This window comes from Falco punctatus, assembly GCF_963210335.1.
Source record: "Falco punctatus genome assembly, chromosome: 4".
Taxonomy (NCBI): Eukaryota; Metazoa; Chordata; class Aves; order Falconiformes; family Falconidae; genus Falco; species Falco punctatus.
Window position 1 is genome coordinate 71,603,907 of NC_137583.1, and position 20,293 is coordinate 71,624,199.

The 20,293-nt window shown below is 39.1% G+C and overlaps 1 protein-coding gene and 1 long non-coding RNA gene across 2 annotated transcripts in view; one reads left to right on the plus strand and one right to left on the minus strand.

Annotated features, from left to right (window-relative positions):
* The first annotated feature begins 1,462 nt into the window (after positions 1-1,462).
* Positions 1,463-20,026, plus strand: LOC308061831. The gene is made up of 3 exons (XR_013927369.1): positions 1,463-9,182; positions 11,498-11,540; positions 19,844-20,026. It is a non-coding gene; the product is annotated as an uncharacterized lncRNA (long non-coding RNA).
* The window catches only part of PLXDC2 (plexin domain containing 2), a 272,130-nt gene continuing 270,238 nt past the window's right edge, over positions 18,402-20,293 (minus strand). The window contains exon 14 of the mRNA XM_080382355.1: positions 18,402-18,842. Within this exon, the coding sequence (XP_080238481.1) occupies positions 18,726-18,842 (117 nt within the window). The 3' untranslated portion in view covers positions 18,402-18,725. The remainder of the gene's footprint in view (positions 18,843-20,293) is intronic.

The following is a 20,293-nucleotide window of genomic DNA, read 5'->3' on the forward strand; positions in this document are numbered from 1 at the left end:
CTAGACCGTATGTTGCCTTTGGAAAGGTTTCCATTGCCTGTTAAAGAAAGTTTGTTGCTACAACTGTATCAAAACTGAGTACTACTTCATTCACCCATGCACAGGTCAATTGAGGTCACACTATTTCTTGCAACCATTTTCCTCAAGCTGTATTCAAGCCCTTCTTTGTTTTTAGGAGAGTATAAAATCTGTAATTAAGGCAATATAAAATTTTGGTTTGCCCCAAAGTATAACTAAAACGGGAAAAAATTAATTTCTTTGTATCTAAAGCAGCAGCCTTAATTGGAGATCATAGGTGATATCTAATGTATTCCTCCTATGAGGTTTGCCACTATGACTCAGTTGTAGGAGGTTGCCCTTGTTACAAATGGACCATTTTCATAGAGAGAATGTGATGTGATGTTGTCGACACCTGTCTGTCGACTCCAGGTTGTTGCCCAGGGCTACTAAAGCAGAGGGGCAGCCATCTAGATCATTACACTGATTTGTTTAGTGCTGTTTTCTTCTTCTGAGATGTACACAGTTCTTAATTTCATGCCAAGTCATCAATCACTTGACTGTAACAGGCATTTATACCAAGCTATACCTGTGCTATCAGCAATCACATTAATTGGAATGTAACAGCAGTGTCTAATCTAGGCAGGCTATAAACAAGGCTCCGTGAGATAAATGTGTGCACATTTCTGATCATTACCCACACACTCTGGTTTTGCTTTCTGTGCAAAAAGTGACTGCAATTTCTGGGCTTCTCTGGAAACCCAGCATGTATCAAGAGGTATGAAGGTATGGAGCACCTGAGGGAGAAGAAAGGAACAACACCATAGTGCAGAGAAAATCCCCTGATATTCTGGAAGAGCTATAAATATTTCTGTGAAGGACATTTGGAAAGAAAACAACCTTGGCTACAATTTTCACACTCATGTGGCTATTTCCAGAACAAGAATAGTGATGAGTATGGGAACAATGATGAGATAGAATGACAAAGCGACAATAAACCCCTCAAATTTGGCTCTTTAAAGGTCAGAAACTTTTTAACGTTAGAACATTGAAGGACTGGAAAATAGTATAGCATACGCTATAAATCTTCTAGCAGAAGCCTGCAGAAAGCTATAAAAAAATCAGTTACAACATGCATATGATTGAATTTCAATGAATCACCATTTTATAGTGGCCATGACATGAGTTCTCCATTTTTCTCTGAAATTGAAGGTTAAGAGTGGTACACTATTTCACAATGACCTGATATTTATACAGAATTCTAAAAACAGCATAAAAGAAAGAGGAAAAATAAAGGAGACATACTAAATCCTATGTAAGGTAGTAAGGCGACCATCATTCTGTTATATGTATATAGTTAACTGCCTTGCTTTGGCAGCGGTAGCTTTATATAGAACATACCTAAACAACATATCCAAAATTTTTAGGCTAGAAGTAATTTTGATTTAATTTTTTAAAATGATTTCATTGTGAAATTGATCGGTTTGCAATATGGTACCAAGACTGCCAGGACAATTCTGAGAAATGCCAAAAGAAAGTAACGAAGACTCTTACAGCTCTACAAGCTTTAACTTCTGGCTGGAGGTATAACCTGTTACCTAGCAACAGTGCTAAACTTCCCTATATCAGGAAGTTTCACATGCCAGTTGACTTCTATTTTCCCTGTGCTGAATCAATAGCCATACACGTTGCAATTAATAATACTCCCATGGGGTTGGTACCTGGCTCTTCTGAAGATAATGGCGGCTGATCCTGCTGTACATAACCATAGTTACGTGTGGTGTATGAAATATGTAATATGCATTATAGGCCTAATTTAGGAAGTGATTATTTTTCCAACCAAATATAAAATTAATTGCACCATCCTATTTGGCTGGAAAAAAAAAAAAAAAGGTTTAATAAATTTATGAAAGCGAAAACCATTACATTCATAGCGCAGGAGTGTGAAGGGGAAAAGCATTACTGCATTACGGGCCTCTTAGAATGGGATTTAGGGACTATGGTCCATTTTCTGATTTTACCACTGACTTCCAATGTCACCTGGGACAACTTCTTGTGATCTTGGTGCCTAGCATACCTTTCTTGTCACTTAAAAATGTTTGGTTTCAAGCAAAATTCACATAGTTTTAGGGGCTCAGTTCTAACACTTTAAAGGTATTTTGGTGCTCAGGGTAACAAGTAACAAGAAATAAAAAAGTAAATACAGCAGGCCAAGTAATATTAATAACAACAATAATAATAATGTATGAGTGTCAAAAAGTCTGCACTGCCTCCTTTTGATAACACGGCTGAGACGACAACAGATGATCTGGTAGGTATTTGAATGTAAACCCTGTATGTGAATAGAATATCAAAAATTGTCTGTTCTGAGAGGATGTTTGCCCTAAAACTGATAATACAAGCAGAAAACTAACAATGACAAAGTTTGCCTGAGGCTCCCTTACCCTGATTAAACACTAACCCGTTCACATGAAGGGATTGTCCAGAAAAAAAGGTGTCATCTTGAAAAGAAGCATGGACAGTACTGGGTGCAAAAGGGAGGGGCTCACACCTTGGGGATTAGCTATAGAAAGGTGTTAGAAATTTGGTGTTCATTAACATTTTTTGCATGTCTGGTGGTGGTGTTTATCTGTTTGAATGCTGATACTGTATCCTGAATGTGTAGTTCAGGATAACTATGCATTTGCTGGGTAATTATACGTCATTAGTAAATCAATAACTGCTTCCATCCCACTTCCCACTGCTTCCCTGTATCATATACAGTGTTATTTATACCCTTAAAACTAAAAAACTAAAAAAAAAAAGAAAAAAAAATTGGAAAAAACACAGTAAGCTTAAACAAAATAATAAAAAAGCTTAAAAATAAAAATACAAGGGACAAGATTTCTTTTGTAAGTTGTAATTAATTGCACTTGCATGGTTAAGATATGATGTTGACAAAGATTACTGTAAAATTCCTTTTTGCTGGCTGAGGCATGCCACCAACTAGCAGTCAGGAGAGCACAAGAACTGTCTTGCATCTGATGTGGATTTTTTTATGCCAATTTAGTTTCTTATGGTATGAACCAGTGATAAGAAGAAAATTAACAAAATAGTAACTTTGATACTGTATTTATATCGAAATTTTTGTCTGAAATTATTTTATTCCATTGTACTAATTCTTCCATAAGCACAAAACCGAAAAGACACTTCCCTTAGCAAGACGCTCTGGGCTGGGCTTTTTTGCACGTGAAGTACAGAACTTGCACATGCCTGAGGTGAAGAGTGCTGTGGTGGTTTGGCTTCTGCCCCGAGTTTGGTCTGCCCTCAGGTCTAAGTGTAACGTGAGTATGCGTGCCATGGCAGGCCCTCTGAATTTGGTATGGGCTCTAGTGTTGCCTGGCGTTCCTTATGCAAGAGCTCTGCTTTCCAACTGCGGTTGGAAATCTGTACATTTATGGTGATGCTGGGAACAGTACATGGAATTGCTGAGGCACAATTGCTCCACCACGGGGAAGCTTTCTCACTGGCGACAGAATGTGATGGAGCTGTACAGCTTTGGGACTGTCGTTTCTCTATGAGACCCTGTTCCACACGATGGACATACTGGTTCAGAGGGAGCTGCATTGATGGTCTCTATCACCATACTCCCAAGGTGTGAAATGCCTTCAAAGTGCACTGTATCCTTTACTTATCAAAAAGAAAATTTCACGTTAAGATGGGATACCTAAGTGGAAAATATGGTTTAGTGGTAACCATTACAGATTTTGGACAGACTAATAACTGGGCTCACTTGAGGGGTCAGCGCTTGTACATTGGCCACGGATACATAGGAGGTACATCAGTTGGTTTATTGGTACCTTGTGGTTTCAGACTTGATGTGGTGATAAGAACAAGCAGACACAGCACAAATCACTGACAGAAGTATTTGCATACTTGTTCTTTGGTTTCATTGGGTATGAACTTGACTCAAAACTGAAAGCTCTTGAGGTTGTGGGGTTTTTTTCACTCTTGAGATTCAGCAAGAGTTTTTCAAAATTGTTCCATAAAATAATAGGAATTAGGGGCATTTCTATGATAGCAATTACAAATTCTGTCTTTTCTGGACAAGCTGATGTTTCGATTTTGTTTGGGGGGAACTGAAATGACTGAAGGCCTATGGTAGGAAGAGTAACTACAAGTCATCAGTATGTCTGCAATAGCTCCATCCCAGTAACCATAACATAACCTTGAAAGAACAGCCGTGTTTCCTGAGATGAACAATCTGTAGCAATCACAGAAAGGCCTGCTACACCTCGAGCTTAATCACAGCTAGTGGTAATAGCGAGAAGGATTGGGAGTGTTTGTGTCCACTAATGACTGTGGCTAGAACAATGCATTGCAGTAGAGCCGAGAGGGGTGTGGGGGGGCAAATATGCAGTACATTTACATTGCAATCGTGTCCCTCTCATGCTGTTTTGTATTGGAAGGAGAAGAATAGATCACAACTTTTGTTTTACACCAAGACCAAATTCTACATTGATACGCATGTATTTTACTTGTTACCTGCCAATAAACCCAACATTGTAAAGAGCTTAGCACCTATTGGGCAGTATGTATGGGGATATGGGGTACTCAGCTCATGGTATCTTCTGGGCCTCATATTGTTCAGCTAAGTAATAGGCCTTTTATTTCAGGCTAGTTACAGCAAACCTGGCAGTTTTAAAAGACTTGACACTAAAAGCCCCATGATTTTTAGCCACCTGAGAGCTGCAATATGTAACTACCATTAAATGCTCAGCCTGAAATGTCTCTTTAACATAAAAGTGAACAGAGGAGAAAGGGTAAATTATAGTTCCGTACATTTATTAGACTTCATAGATGCAAGTGGTGGATTTCATGTATCAGATCATCAGAACGTTCCAGTTTCTTCTGCTTGCCTGAAAACCTTATTAACAGTGTATAATGTTTTTTCCTGTCACTTGTTTTATGTAAGGCTGGGTCATGATAAGGTCTTGTATAAAAAAATTACCTCTTCTTATTCAATAGATTTGGTTCCTGTTTAGCTCATCGATGTATTAATATATATGGTTAAGTAGGATGGGCTTGTAGTAATCCCTTTTCTCCAGGCAGCACAATTTGCCAAGGCAGTAAAAGTGAGTGAGCTGGATTGTACCCCTGCTCACACCTCATCAGCAAATTGTTTCCTGCAGCCTAGTTCCTGGATGAGTGTTAGATGCGAGCAAATCCACCGAGAGCCATCAAAATGCACAGGTATTATTCAAGGCAGAGAATGAGAAAAATCTGCCTGCCCAGATCTCTGACATCAACATTTAGCCTTATGCAACCTGTATTACTGCAGGTGATGTATAGGGAGGAAAACAGTCATATCGACCGTCAAGGGCCAGCAATGTTTCTTTCCAGGCTTAGTCAAAGATACAATTGGGTTCATGTTCTATAAAACAAAATAATTATGTTTGGAATTACCAGGGACAAAAGATATGGATACTCACAAGGACAGTTTTACTAGACACTTGGTATTATGACTCTATATTAGTTCAGGATGATAATTTCTAAAGAGAATTTTATTGATTTTTTTTCTTGTCAAGTTACTTGTTCAGAGCCTTGGCTGTGTGGATCACCACATCTCATCTGAAATAGGCAGCATAACTGCTGGTTACATTCTTCCATGGTATGAGCCTATTGCAAATATGAATTTGGCCTGGTATGCTGCTGGGTGTTTTTGAAGAAATAGTTTGAGATATACCCCAAAGGTTTCCATCAGAAAGCCAAATAATGCCAGGCTAGGAGTCCACAAAATCTTACTAGAGGGTATTTTGCTGCATTCCTTTCACAGGTAACTAGCACAAGTAAGACCCAAAGAAATGGAATTTTATATCTCATATATTTAATACAGGATTTTTTAAAAAAAGACTAATGCATACAATTTTTGGCAGGCTTAGTGTGAAAAGGAACAAAGAGTCAGAAATTAAATGGACGGAAGAATATAAGTGCAATACTGCTTCATTCATATAGACAGAAAAAAAAAGATTTCTGTTATGATGGCTGGCCTCTGTCAAAAGATGAAAGGATTTGATTATAATATGTAACTAAGTAGGTATAATTTGTATTAATATATTTTAAGTAAGTAGACTTAGAAGTTCATTTTACCTTTTCTGATTTTTTGTTCGTTTGTTTTTTTGTTTGTTTTTTTTTTTTTCACACGGGCTTTTACAGAGTTCAAGAGCTTACACTGAATTCCTCCCAGATAAATTTCTTCCCTTGTGTTCCATTTAACTAAGGTAAGAGATTCCACTATGTGGTAAACTAACTAATTTAGAAATTTATTTAGCTATCTGTACGTCCATAAATTAATCCATCAATTTCTTTGCCCTAATTCTTATTAATCTATATGCCAGATGCATTATCACACTTCTTCCAATTTTATTGAAATGAGAAAGAGGATTACTTTTTTTAATTCCCATTTGTTATCAGTGCAGCAGTCCTGGAGTATTAGAAGTCCGTGTCTCTGTTTAGTTTTTGTAGTCTGATTATTGCCCAGTGCTTAGAAACAACTTCTGCAATACCCAGGGCTGCAATATGGATCCCCATTCAAGTATTAACTAGCCTATCTTGGACTCCATTAGCATTTTTGACATAATTAAATTGGCAACATTGAATTTTGAATTTCAAGAGCGGTGGAAATAAAGTGACTATCACTGCTCCATACTAGGACGATCTTACAAGGAAAGACTAGCTCTCTTTTTTGTGTTGAGATAAAAGGCTAACCCTTGGATTACAATGTTTGGAAACAGACTTGCTTGAGTTAACAACAAAAGGCGTTGCCAATGGGTCTTGAAATCCTGGCTGTGTTTGTAGCCAGTACTTCAGGATTACTCCCAGGGTTGTTGTCCTGTATGGAGATCTCATTACTTTCTGGTATGTCTGCAAGGATGGAAATGAAGAATGATCAGATTTGCTGTTGCTGTTCAAATTACACTTGGATTTTTGAGTCTGACAGTGAATCAGGCACGTTTTTTTTCCTGGTGTTTCTACCCACATTTCTTTTGTGTGCATTTACATGTCTGTACTCCCACTTTGACTGACTTACCTCCTGCAAGGAAAATAGAACTTTTAAAGCCTGGGAGCTCTTCTTAGCCCCCCAGAAATGAGGTTGTACTTTGAAGTTTGTAGGGTTGTCCCCATAAAAGCAGAGGAGAGAATGTAAACTTGAGCACTGGTAAGCTCAGGCTTTGTGGTAGAAATCTTACACCTATAAAGGACTTGGTTACTACTGCCCCACAGTTACAGGTGAGCAGATGGGAGTTTCCTCTGCCCACGTGTCACTTCAGACAGACATGAGCTAGCTGGTTGTGTGATGCAGAGTATTGGTGATACTACCAGGCTGAGGCTGTGCTGGCTTGATTTTAGGAGGTTGCTTGTGCAATAGCTGTATATAGAGACACAGTTTGAGCATTTCTTAAGAGGAGTTACAGGGCCCTCATTACAATTGGTGTTTAAGAATAAGGACTTCCAAAATAAATGAGTGGTTTCTTTTATGGGTACAGTTTGAAGTGTTTTCTGGAGGTTTTGAAGTACTTCAGGTGCAGAAACAACTTGTAATTTTGGCTTTGCTTGTGTCATTGTCCACTCAGCCCTACTAAGAAGGCCAAGGGTACAGGCACCCTCATGTTGGGAGTTTTGTCAAACAGAACATTTCTGTGCTAGTTAGCACTGACACAGGAGTTAGAGAAAAGGAACTGTGAGCAGGCAGGAAATTCACCTCCATCTCTGTCTAGTAGAAAAGCCACATTTTTTTGTGCTTTCTTTGTGCTCTGCTTCCTGTTCTCTTTTTCCACTGCTATGCCGATAAGGTTGATACTGGAAAAACACTTCAGGGATCCAAGTCTTGCCAAGGTCAATCCTGACTGTTAGCAATGAGAACTGGAGTTTGCATGTCCATTTATCACTGGGTTTTTGAGGCCAATGATGCAGTGCAGAGCACTTCATTTCCGCCAGTAAAGCCACCACCACTAGAAATGACAGTGTGTGGGAAGAGCACATTCTATGCCTTCTGGGTTTCTGTCTCTGTTGTGACAAGAGCAGAGGAGGCTAATGGCCTCAGTGGTGCTGTATTCTTGAGGAGGGTGAGCTGGTGGCACATGTCCCCTCCTCCCAAAGCCCAGCCTCCTGCCTTTGCCCACGCCACTGACCAGCTGTCAGCTGCTTCTTCGGCCGGGCTCCCAGCGAACAATTCACAAACTGGCTGCCATTGTGAAGATGCATTCATCTCCACAGCAACCTGCTCCCTCATCAGTGTCTGTGTGGGCAGGCATCAGACCAGAAAATTCCCTGTGTGAGCTGGATTTCTGCTTTCCCTTTCAGTGCAATTACATGTTTTTCAATGCAGGGATCTTTACTGGTTGCCGGCAATTCCTGTAATGGATTGTGTCTCTGCCAAAGTCATATATAAGCGTGACACAAATTATCATTCTGAGTAAAGTTGTGTATTGCATTACATAACCCCCTAAAGGAAAAAAAAAAAAAAAAAAAAGCAACAGCTAAAGCAGCACTTATATTTATGAACAGTATTTCACGGTATTAGTTCCATTTAGGCTGTAATGCTGCTCTGACACAGATGTTTAATCTGCTCTTTATTTTCAAGAATGCCATGCTAATGTCATCCAATAATTCTCATCTCAAATCTACCAGCATACTCTCCCCCAGCCCTTTGGCTAATCACTGTGTTAAAGATTTTTTCATAAATCTTTCAAGTGCTGTAATGAATTAGCTGAGCCTTTTTTGGTTATGTTTTTGCTGTTTGGTTGTTTTTTTTTTTTTTTAAAGTGGTGGGCTATGATGGGACTGGCTGTTGTGTAGAGGCAGAGGGGAAGCCTTCTGGCAGGTTACAAGGATGTATCATCTGCTTAAAGGCAGAAAGCAGGAAACAGCACAGTGTCCAAGTTGATTTGGGTATTCACAAGTTTCAACATAGTGGCTGGGCATATCATTAAGCTTTCCTCTCTCTCTGCAGGTGTGCATCCCTTTGCTTCCCCAGGAGGTGCCAGTCAGCTAGAAACACCCTGTTTTGGGCACTTCAGTAACTGATGACTCTTAACAGTTTCCATATTTCATTTGATGTCAGTAGGAGGGAACTAAAGCTTTGCCATAGAAATAGCCACTATTGGATCCAGCTTTTCCAGGATACTCTTCATTTGGTCACTCAGGTCAGTGGGATGGTTAATGAAGAATGATGCTTTTCAGTGTATTTAAATATCACTCCCCTTGTTTTTCCTCCACACTTTGGAGTTTTTGAGTAAAATCTGTAAAAAGACATCTGCATTTTGGATCTTTACCTGTAAGTTTTTATTGGTATTTACATGCCACTGTTAAATGTTTGCTTATACTCATTTCAATATTTGAAATATTTGCAGTGGGTTTAGTGCTGATGTCAAAGATAAATCAAATATAGAAAATTGATTCCAAAACATCTGAAATGCTTTTACTGATAATAAACAGCACAACAGGCTGGCATCCTGCATATAATCAGCAAGGAAAAAACCCACTAATGCTATCAACCCATGCAGGCATTCATATTTTTAAACCTAATTAAAAAGGTTTGCCTTTTATTTATATTTTGGGCTGCTGATTATAACTTCATGGAAAATGAAAGACATCTTTATTTGGATCAAATGTACTGCTGTCAATTTTAAAATTGTAATCATTCCACAACAGTTTTCAGGAAAATACCCAAGTATTGGTAGATATGGTGAGGAGTACTGTTTCTCTGAGTGTGGTTTTACTCATTTTTTTCCACTAATATATAGCCTTTGACATGCATTTGTTGTACTTCAGCTGAGCTCTCTACATGCTGTACAACTGTTAATATCCACCGCATGGAGAAAGAAGGAGCAAAACCACAGGGCTCAGAGCCTTTCTCAAAGCCAAAGTACTGTTGCTCATTCAATACAGGGACAGCTGACAGAACTTTTACTAAAACTACTGTGTCTATAAACCTTAGTTTTGTGTATACACTATCTTAGAAATAGAAAAGCTGACATATTTTCATTCTGCACTAGGCAGTGGCTGGAGAAAAGACATAGACCAGACAAATAAAAACTCCATACATCATTTAGTTCCCGAAGCACAAGGTGACTCTGCTGAACCATTAGAATAGACTGCAGGTAGACTAGCCTCCACACAGCACTTCACTGCTTCTGCAGTGAAGGGTTCATCTGATTTCATTGGTGTCTTGCTCAGGGTTTCATGCTGTGCAGCAGAGAGAAAAGTTTGGCTTCTCTGTGTGTGTGTACCTGTGTGTTCCTTATTCCTATACAGCATCCTGCATTAATATTTTTCATGTCATCACTCCTCTAAGGCACCTAGCAAGTCAGGGAACAGCACACAGTGATGCAGAGCATTTCCACATCAGCCCCAGGAATTAAATTCCCAAGCAAGTGTTCCCAAGCACATGAATACCTATATCTATATATTGGAGTACTGGATTCCTGAGGATGAGGCTGATGAAAAATGACATGACATATGAGGCAAGGGTATTTTATGCCTAGACTGTTGCTAGTAAAATAGCAGCGTATGCCTGAAAATTCATGTCTTACTGATTTTGGGAGTCCAGCAACCCTGGCTTAAGTGTATATTTGAGTCAGAGCCACAACCTGAAACTGCTTCCTACTTGTACAAGTTAAAATGTCACCTCTAGACCAGAATCCAAGACCCAACACAGTCCTCAGCCCTTTGGCACAGATCTTCTACAGTTGCCCCTGATTAGTCCCACGCCATGCTCACTCATTCTTTTGCAGCTGAAGAATCTTGCATCTTTTCTGCAACTGAGTGGGGGGCAGCTTATGGAGAAAGGGGTTGGGGGAGCTTAATGTGCATACCTTTAGTTGGGGTGCTGTCCTGGGTGATGAGACTTCACGTGCCTCCCAGGCTGAGCGCTGCATCTCTCACTTCATGGATAAACGCTGTAATTGCTAGGGTTAGTCTCCAAGAGGGGTCAGCCATCACCATTACCACTGAGTGTAGATGGAGATGGCTGCAGAACTCACCACTGGCCACTGCTGTCAGCAAGTGTTTAAGGATACGCCGTGTGCTTCTCATTGTTCTAGCCCTTAAGGTCACTGCTGTGTAGGATAACACAGCCAAAGGTGGTCATATGTGTCAAACAACTTTACATACCAAAGCCCTTCACTAAGGAAAATTTACATCCCTAGCTAAAACTTTAGATGTTAGATCTTTTTTAAAAGATTGTCAGCTCCCACCAGGCTCCTTGTCATATCTGGTTCCCTCTAGGCAGAATCCCACAGGCCAAGTCAAGCCCTGAACACGTTTCACTGACATGCTCACCTGTACCTCAGGCGAGAAGGACAAAGCACAGGGTGGAGATCTGTCAGATCCTGGTAGCAGGATGCACATCAGTGCTGCGGAAGGTACAGAGTAAAACAGAGTGACATGGCTGTGTGTCACCTTTTGCAGTAACAGAGTGCTCTTGTTTTTGTATCATCTTCATCTCTCACTACTCTAGGTCCTGCACTGAGAGAACACTTGACAGCAGCTGGAGGAAGCAGGTGAGTGTGGGGGAGGGTGCAAGCGTGCATGTGCACAGCTGCAGGGCACCGTGCAGCACAGAAACAAGGCTGTGCTCATGCCTCCTCTCTCACCCTGCCGTGCTTCCCTTGTGGGGCTGCTGAGGAGACCTTTTGCTTGTGCTCACTGCTGACAAGGTGGGGGGTGGCAAGAGGTTACCGCTTAGTGAGGTGCCCACTGCCTCTTTGCTCCTTGGGCAGGAACTGCACCTGCGGTGCTCCGAGCACTCCCTGCCCTGTTCCCAGCCCACACCACGCTTGAGGGGCTGTGGCTGGGGGTCCCTCAACCTGCAGGCCAGTGAGCACTGGAGGTGATTTCATCCAGTGACACTGCAGCTGTGCACGGTTTCTGTTCTACAGAGTGAGTGATTTTCAGTCACACTCCATTTGTAACCTTGACTGCCAGATTCATCTCTCTAGGAATGGGATTCCTTCTGGAAACAGGCCACTGTGAAAACACCCATGTGTCTGTGAGAGGCACGTCATTTTGGGAATGCAAACAGGGGTGCGTGTTTGTGGTGTGATCCTGACACGCCTGCAGGTGAGGCAGGGCTGAAAAGCTTTAAGCCGAAAAGCTTAGATAAAAGGACACCCACCATTGCTGATGTGTAGTCAAATGTGACAATCAGGTTACAGTATCATTTGCTACCTCCCAAAACAAAACAACTCTCATTGAAACTGAAAAAAAGAAAGATCTAGTAATAAAAACAGCAGTCCAAAGCTAGACAGGCTCAAATTATATTTATTACTAACAGCTAGTGGGTACCTGAGCAAAAACTGTGCCACCCAAGCAGTCAATAAACTCTCTTTCAAACTAATATTAGCAATTAATAAAATGATTTTTTTTTAATAACTATGCCAAGGGAAAAAATGCAAAACTGCATGGGAAGAGTTTAATTAATATCCCTAAACACTATCTTCCCAGAGAGACAACAGGCATCTGTACTCACTAATTGGGAAAAAATATCTGCTGAGTTAAATGGATGTAATTAAGAGTAATGTCTTGAGGCTTGCTTTTAAAGTCCTTTTGCTGCTTTAAAAAAAACCATCTGGGACAAGTTTTCCACTGAAGAGACCAGTAGTTTGTTTGACCGAAGTGTCTAAATAAACAAAAAGTTTTCAAGACATTCAGAATTCAGCATGCTAACTCCCATGGGCAAAATTCAGTCAATAACAGGAAAATCTACCTCCAGATAGCTGTATTAACCAGAACCCACACACAGAAGAAAAATCAAGCGGAACTTTTTTCAAATTGAGGGTTATTTTGAGTGACACTGAAAGCGGTCATTTCAGTGTGTAATTTGGGGCTTAAGGGAGTGCAAGAGAGCAAAGTACTGAGAATGCAGAGTTAGATTAAGAGGTGGGAAAGAACCAAAGATGAGAATAAAAAAGTGAGGCAGGAGATTGTACTGAAAAATCTTTCAAGAGACAGAGAATTGCATCAAAAAGTGTCAGACATCCTAAGAAAAAAAGTGGAGTCAGCACGAGACCCACTGAAATGAGCTGTGCACAGAGGAGCACCTACTCCACTTGGAAGAGAACCATGTCAGGAGACGAGACTCCTCCTACCTGAAAGATGCTTTATTCCACTTAGTATCCTCAGCTGTTTTCATCTCCATAAAAAATTAAAAAGGCAAGACACTCCCCTAAGATCCGAAAATAAACTGATAGTTAAAGGACAGCTTTAGGATTATGATACTCTCCAAATCAAGTTGAATGAGCCCACAGACTTGAATATTTTATCAGTCCTCTGGCCATAAAGATATCGGCTACTCTGGATAAAATGAATGTCATTTTTCCCTTTCCGCTTTATGCAAGCTGCATCCTGCTTTGTCATATTTGGCTTCTGCTAAAGCACTGTTCTACCTCAAAACGCTGCCTGTGGTTCAAGCTTTTTCCCCACATAAACCCTCCATGAGGTGAAACAGGGACTCCTGCAGATTTAGGCAGAAGCTAGATGTTCTGGTGACATTTCTGGCTTTTAAAATGAGGGAGCTGGACATGAAGGAACACCTCATGTGTTCTCACTCAGTGCCGCTGGCACATGATAGTGATGCTCTCAAGGCTGTACATAAGGTCTCTTGCCCTGTCTCTAGAATATCTGGGAATACTGACACCTTTCCCCTCCTGCATTGTTCCCTTCTCCTCATCCTACTTAAAAAAAAAAAATGCTTCCCCCCCCCCCCCCCCCCCCCAACAAGCACCCAAACCCAACTTACCACATCCATAAAGAAAAGTAGCAACAAGTATCAGTCCCTGAAGTCTGTGTGTAAAACATGAGAATTAGAGTGAATGCTACATCATTACTCAGTAGCATTTAATTTTGGAGGTTTTAGGCTTCAAGCTTCCAGTAGCTCTCTGCAAGAAGGTGCACATGTATAAGGACTCCAATGATCTTACTCTGGACAACAATGCTTGCTGCTGTTCTTTCTCCTCACTGAAAGCAATAAATTCCCTGAAAGCAAAAATATTGATCTGAGCTGAATTTGTGCTCTATCCCTGTTCTTTTCCTAATGGCTAATGCTATGGCTGCAGTCACTACGGTTTTGCACAGCAGAGATACCTTCTAGGTGGATGTCAAATCTTGTCATTATACAAAGCTTCATTGCATGTGTCAGAAAATACTAATGCAGCCATTGTTTCAGCCACTGTATGTATGCAAAGTGAAATTTTCCTTTGACGGTCTGTGAGCTGGAACATTAACCAATATGGGGCACCCTGCATGCTCTAGTCACCCACCTACTATGTGAAATACTGTCAGCTCATGACAACTGCTTGCAGAGTCTTGTTCAGAGATTCTTTACAAATAAAAAAGATGGATGTTGTCATTTACAGTTGTTTTTGCTTAACCAGGAGGTGCTCCAATAGAGTATAGAAATATTCTCATGTTTTCCTTGGAAGCCTTACTACTCTTCTGCAAAGAAAACATCTTCCCTGCTCACTGGCAAATTGGCTTAACCCTTTTCCATTGCTGTCCACATTTGGATGGCAAACCAGTGATTCAACTATTCAGCCGGTTCAGATATTTTTGTAGTGAGAGTTTTATGGTTTGAACTCTGTTGACCAAGGAAAAAAGGTAAAGTTTGCAAAGTCAAATACTCTGTTCACCTTGTAAAAATCTAATTTGGCTTCCACAATTTTTCAAAATACAGTGATGCATTACATTTTCCCCCAGAATTCCATCACACGCATTATTTGTAGAAAATGAACTTGATCTGAAGCCAGATTATAATGGCACATAGAAGGAGGTTGTTACTTACAAGACATCTATGTAATTTGCAGCAGAAGCTTTGAGAACAAGGAAGGCAGTTATAATAAAAGGAGGAACAGTTTCACATTGGTCTTCTCTGGAAAATTGTCTCCCTTCACAGGAATGCTCAGAACTCAAATAAATCAAGGTGTATGTATTCCTAAAGTACAACGATGATGGGAAAAGAAAGTAAATTCCATGGAGAGGGGAAAGAAAAAAAAAAAAAGTAGTCTTCTGAGCAGGCTCTGGAAAAAGTAAAACAATACTTGAACAAGGAGAAAAATATGGAATACCTGCTTCTTAACAACAGCCTGCATTTTCTATGTCCAATGCATCACAGGGTGCACTGAGAAACATAGCAGGTGATTAAATAAGACTGCATCATTATATGTATAAGCATGGGAGTGAAATCACAATTCCACTTCTTCAACACTTCCATAATTTCTTAGTATCCGAATAAAATTTTTCAAATGTAAGGGTCTTTCTTCAACAATCTCTGTGTGTGATACATGTATCTGATTTATTGCTTCATCTTATTGAGATTTAAAGAGCTACTTAGTAACGTGCTTTGAATCCTTGCTGTTCAAACTTTCCTCTGTTCTGTGTAACAGGATGAGCTGAAGCATAGCACTGTGACTGTTAGGTGTTATGGAGCATTTAACACTAAAATAGAAAATAATAAGAAATGATTATTTGGGAGATCTTGCAAACATTCCATGCATCAGGTACACAAATTTACAGGAAAGTTTGAGTTAAGATAGCTGTTAGAATAAATGACACTGTAAGTAAGTATTTAAACAAATGAAATATTCTGAACTACTTTCAAATGAAGGACCAGTGGGAATGCTAGTAAAGCCACTGTTTCAGAGACCTGGATGGAAATTTCTTTATGAATTGCTGAATAATATTTCAGCTGGATCTCTGAGAGAGGGCTATATGATACTTTTTTGGTCTGGACCAATTATCCTGGTGTTTTATAAAATAATAAGAATAGGATTCTCAATTAATGTCAATATTTCATCACACCTATAGATTAATATTTGTATAATTTTTAATGTGGCAACTTTAATTATTAAAAAATTAGAAAACCAGATGGAATTACAAAACAGCAACAGATTACTTAACTTTTGCCTAGTGGGGTAAGTAGAACATACCACAGAATATATAAAAGCAGACATCAATGAGACACTATACATCCATTAGTATGCAGGAAGTTTTTGGATATCAGTTCTTATCAGACATAAACATATGCCTATCATTCTTATTAAATTAACCCAGCAACTCATCATGCTATAATCCATAGCATATAACATCATAGCAAAAATTAAAAGAAGTACACTATGATGCTCCCCATAAACCAGTGAAATCGGTCACCAAATTATGAGATGGACAAAGAGTGAAAAAAATAACTGCTATTATTTTACAAAGGAGTATGAAATTTGAGTTAGTTTGCAAACACTAACATCCTTCAGCTGTGCAAGAGGGCTTTAAAACAAAATTAATCAAAATTCTGGATTTTAAAATTGTTGTTGTGTTTCTCTAATCATGTTACAAACATCCTGTCAGCTCCATTGCATGACATGTATTACATACATGGGTGAGTGAATCAGCCAAAGTGCAGACCTGAAAACTCATAATAATATAAATCTTCTTTACCTATATGGAACATCCCTTGAACTTATTGCAGTACTGTGTAGATTTTTTGTAAATGTCTTAGTATAATTTGCCAAGATGTGCTCTGAAATACAAATAATTTCAAACTATTCCAGCATGCTTCAAATAGAAGCTCTACAATTGCTTCATTTAGCCAATGAACCCTAGCTGATGACTTCCAAGATTCCTAGAAAAACTAATAATAAGTATTGCACACCAAATACGTGTCTAAATGATGTGCACTGATACGTTTTTATTTAATAAAAATGAGTTTCACCATATATATATGTGCATACATTTGGTTATTGCTATTGGAATTAACAGCCTGCAATTTAATCCAAGCCTATTAGAAACAGGGCTCAGCAGACCCACACAAATTGAAATGAATACTTGCCACAGGCTTTTCACCAGGCTTCGAGACAATGTGTTTGTTAGTACCTTCAGATTAATACCAGTTAGGTTTTGAACAGTTTCAGTCTCACGCTAGATGATTTAGAACAGATGAAAATAAAAGTGTGTTATCCAAAAGAAAAGAATACAGAAAATACAGTATTGTATTATTTACTGAACAAAATAACAAGTAAAAATCATGTCTGATTTTTTTAAAACAGCATTAAGTAATCAATTTTAGACCATACAAGCATCAACAAGAAATGTAAATGACTGTACTATTAAGGTGGTATCTACAACTTTTTTTTAACTGCTTGAGATCCGAAATTGCAAATACCTCACTTTAAAATTATTCAAGTGACTTATACAGTATGTAAAAAATCTAATCGTCAATGACTATGATGAAATGTACATACAATACCTGAATTTAATATTTTAATAGATCAGGCCCAGATCATCAAAGCATTTAGGTTCCTACTCCTCATGGAAGATCTAGGTCTCAGTGTATATTTAACCCCTTCCATGAAAGGAGTAATTGTTCTGATGGTGTGAATTTATAGTCTTGTCTTTCCCTATAATGGAGGGAAAGGGTCAACACTAAAGAAAGAGTGGTTCCAATAGGCAGAAAGGTTATGGCACTGCAACTACACGAACCACCTTCCCTACACAACATAAAAATATTCTAATATTAAGGATTATTTTACAACTCCGTGGAAATATGCAGTAATGCAATCCATTTCCTTTGTCTGGATGACAAAAATGCTGTCTTAACAGTCACAAGAGCCTGCCTTGTGTTAGCTATAAAAAAAAAATATATTTATATATATATTTATGCAACTACTATGTGCATTAAACAAAATCACTGTATGAATCAGCAGGGTTCAAGAACATTTGTATCTGAATGTCTGGAAGGGGTGCATTGAAGTCTGTGGTGCTTCTCAGTAAGGACTCACAATGAAATGGCAAAGGATAGAAACCCATTTGTTGAAAATTGTATTTTTTGTATCACATTGCCTAAGATATGGTCCATAAGATCTCTGGCAGCCAAACGGATCTGTTGCCTTTACTTCAGCCTACTGCTCAGAAATGAGATATATCCTTTGAAGCAAACCTGATAATCAATTTTTAGTAAACAATGAAACCAAATATCAGCCCAATTTCATTGTGAACGCCCATGAAATAAAATAATTTCACCACTGTGAAAATTCTCTGTTGTCTTAATTTCTTACCAATTTGTATACCATGAGTTGTTTAGAAGAACAGTAATCAGCAATGTACAAGAAACATTGTACTACTCCTGGAAAGCATATACATTGTGACTTGCTCAGTTAGGTGGGTAGGTTAATTTAGAATTGAAAGGTGAGTGTATTTCACATCCATTTTTAGAAGTATTGGAAAATTCCTTTTTTTCTTCTTTACCTGCATTACATTGAGATACTTTTCTCACTCACCTGTGAACACTGATCAGTGCTGTTTTCACTGAAAGGGTACAGATTTGTCACTCCATCTTTGAGATACCAGAGAAGAACACTTGAACCGTAGGGCAATACCCTTGTGCACCAAAGCTTTATTATATTTTTGACTACTGTGCATCCCCATACCTAAAGCCAATAACATGGCACTTGTGCCATAATTCTGATACCGTCGGTGTCCACTGACAAGTGTTCTGCATGAACCATTGTGTCTCAGTCCACTAACAAAAACTATTGTGCAGTGGTAATCTGGTACCTTAGATAGTTTTTCTTCTTGGACAAAGCTTATCCAAAATCTTCTTTCTATCAGACTACAGCAGCTTAGGGCTCCTTTTCTTTAAAGAGAGGCAAAGTAAATGTCTTACACCTGTAGGCCAGTACTGGTGTTCTGTCCTAGAAATTTTAGCACTGCTCTGATACGATGAACCCTTCTTTTTCTCCAACTGGTTCCACTTCAGCATAGGCAGGATGTCCAGATCCTCTTCTGAATTTCATTGCTGGCCATCTGCTTGGACGTCGCTGTAACAGCAACAATAAGAAAATAAATTTTCAGAATATGAAAGGTACAACAATAAATTATTAATAAAAAACTTTAACAATGCCTTCTAATTTCGGTCTAATACTAAAACCCACTTCGTGTAGTTGTTACAGAAATGGAGAAGCACAGTTCACCAGCAGCAAAAGTCAGAGGAATTAATACCTCTTTCTAAATCTGTGGCTGATGGCTGTTCTTAAACACCTAAAAAAATACAGCGAGTCCTAGCAATGAAGAATTAAACACCTAAAAAAATACTGCGAGTCCTAGCAATGAAGAAGATGAAACAGCTCCTGTCTAAAATAGTTTATCAGTGGATCTGTGACTTTTGTCATATAAAGAACTGCTGATCCACCACCTCCTAAAGGATCTGTCCACTGCTCTTCCTTCCTAGTTCTGCATAAAAAATTGCTAACATACTCTACTCCAGGGGAAAACGTGTAGCAGAGTCAACAGAAACTGTGCTTTAAAAAAATATTCAGAACAAAATTCTGACATGCTCATGCAGGACTGCCAAAACAATGAATATATCAAGTGCCATAATTTCTACTTGAGTAGTTTATTTGATGGTTCAAACAGAAGCAACCTTTTGCATTTAAACTTTTATGACCTTTAGGTACAAGGGTCTTAGAAGTTCTAATCAATTTTCATTAGGATGTTTGGTGTCTGCTTTAAAAACAGCTAATAAACAGGGAAGAAAAAGATCTTTTCTAGGGTGGATAAAACAATTCCTGTATGATTATGATACCTCTGGGATGGAAACATGCTTTAAAAATTCTGTATGTTCAAACTAATTGATATCTGGGAAGTTTCAGACTGGGCGATCAAGCTGAGATTCTGTTAAAGGGAATACTTTCAGGTAACCAGGAAAACTCCTTCTTAAAGCCAGGTAACAGAAGAGGCTCTCCTTAAATGATTATTCCCTATTGGAAATTTTATCTGCTAAATATGCTGACACATACTCCTTTTTCTTTACTGTCAACAGTTACAATCTGCTTGGAAGGAGGCCTAGAAGATGCATCAATCTATACAGAAACACTGCGGGAAAACAAGAGGAGAAACAACGACGTTAAGTTACAGCCTGTATTTCCATTGACAGTTCAAAATCTAAACAATTTTACTTTATGGTCTTTCTTTTATCTGAAAATAAACATTGCATTTGATTTTCCTTTGCCATAATATCCCATTTTGGTTGCCTTTCAATCCCTAAGGATATTTCATGCTGCTGAGCGGCGGTGTTGGGGATCACAGAACAGCTACGGCCATGACATTATGCTGAGACTCATGGTGCTGTTGTGCAGCAGCCACCAAAGCAACCTTGGGGGACCACTGAATCTTCTTACCAACAAACCACACAGCTGTCTGCGGGTACAGCACAAAGTTGTCCTCAGAGATCACCGTTAGGAAGAGACGCTATAAAAGCAACTCGTTCCTT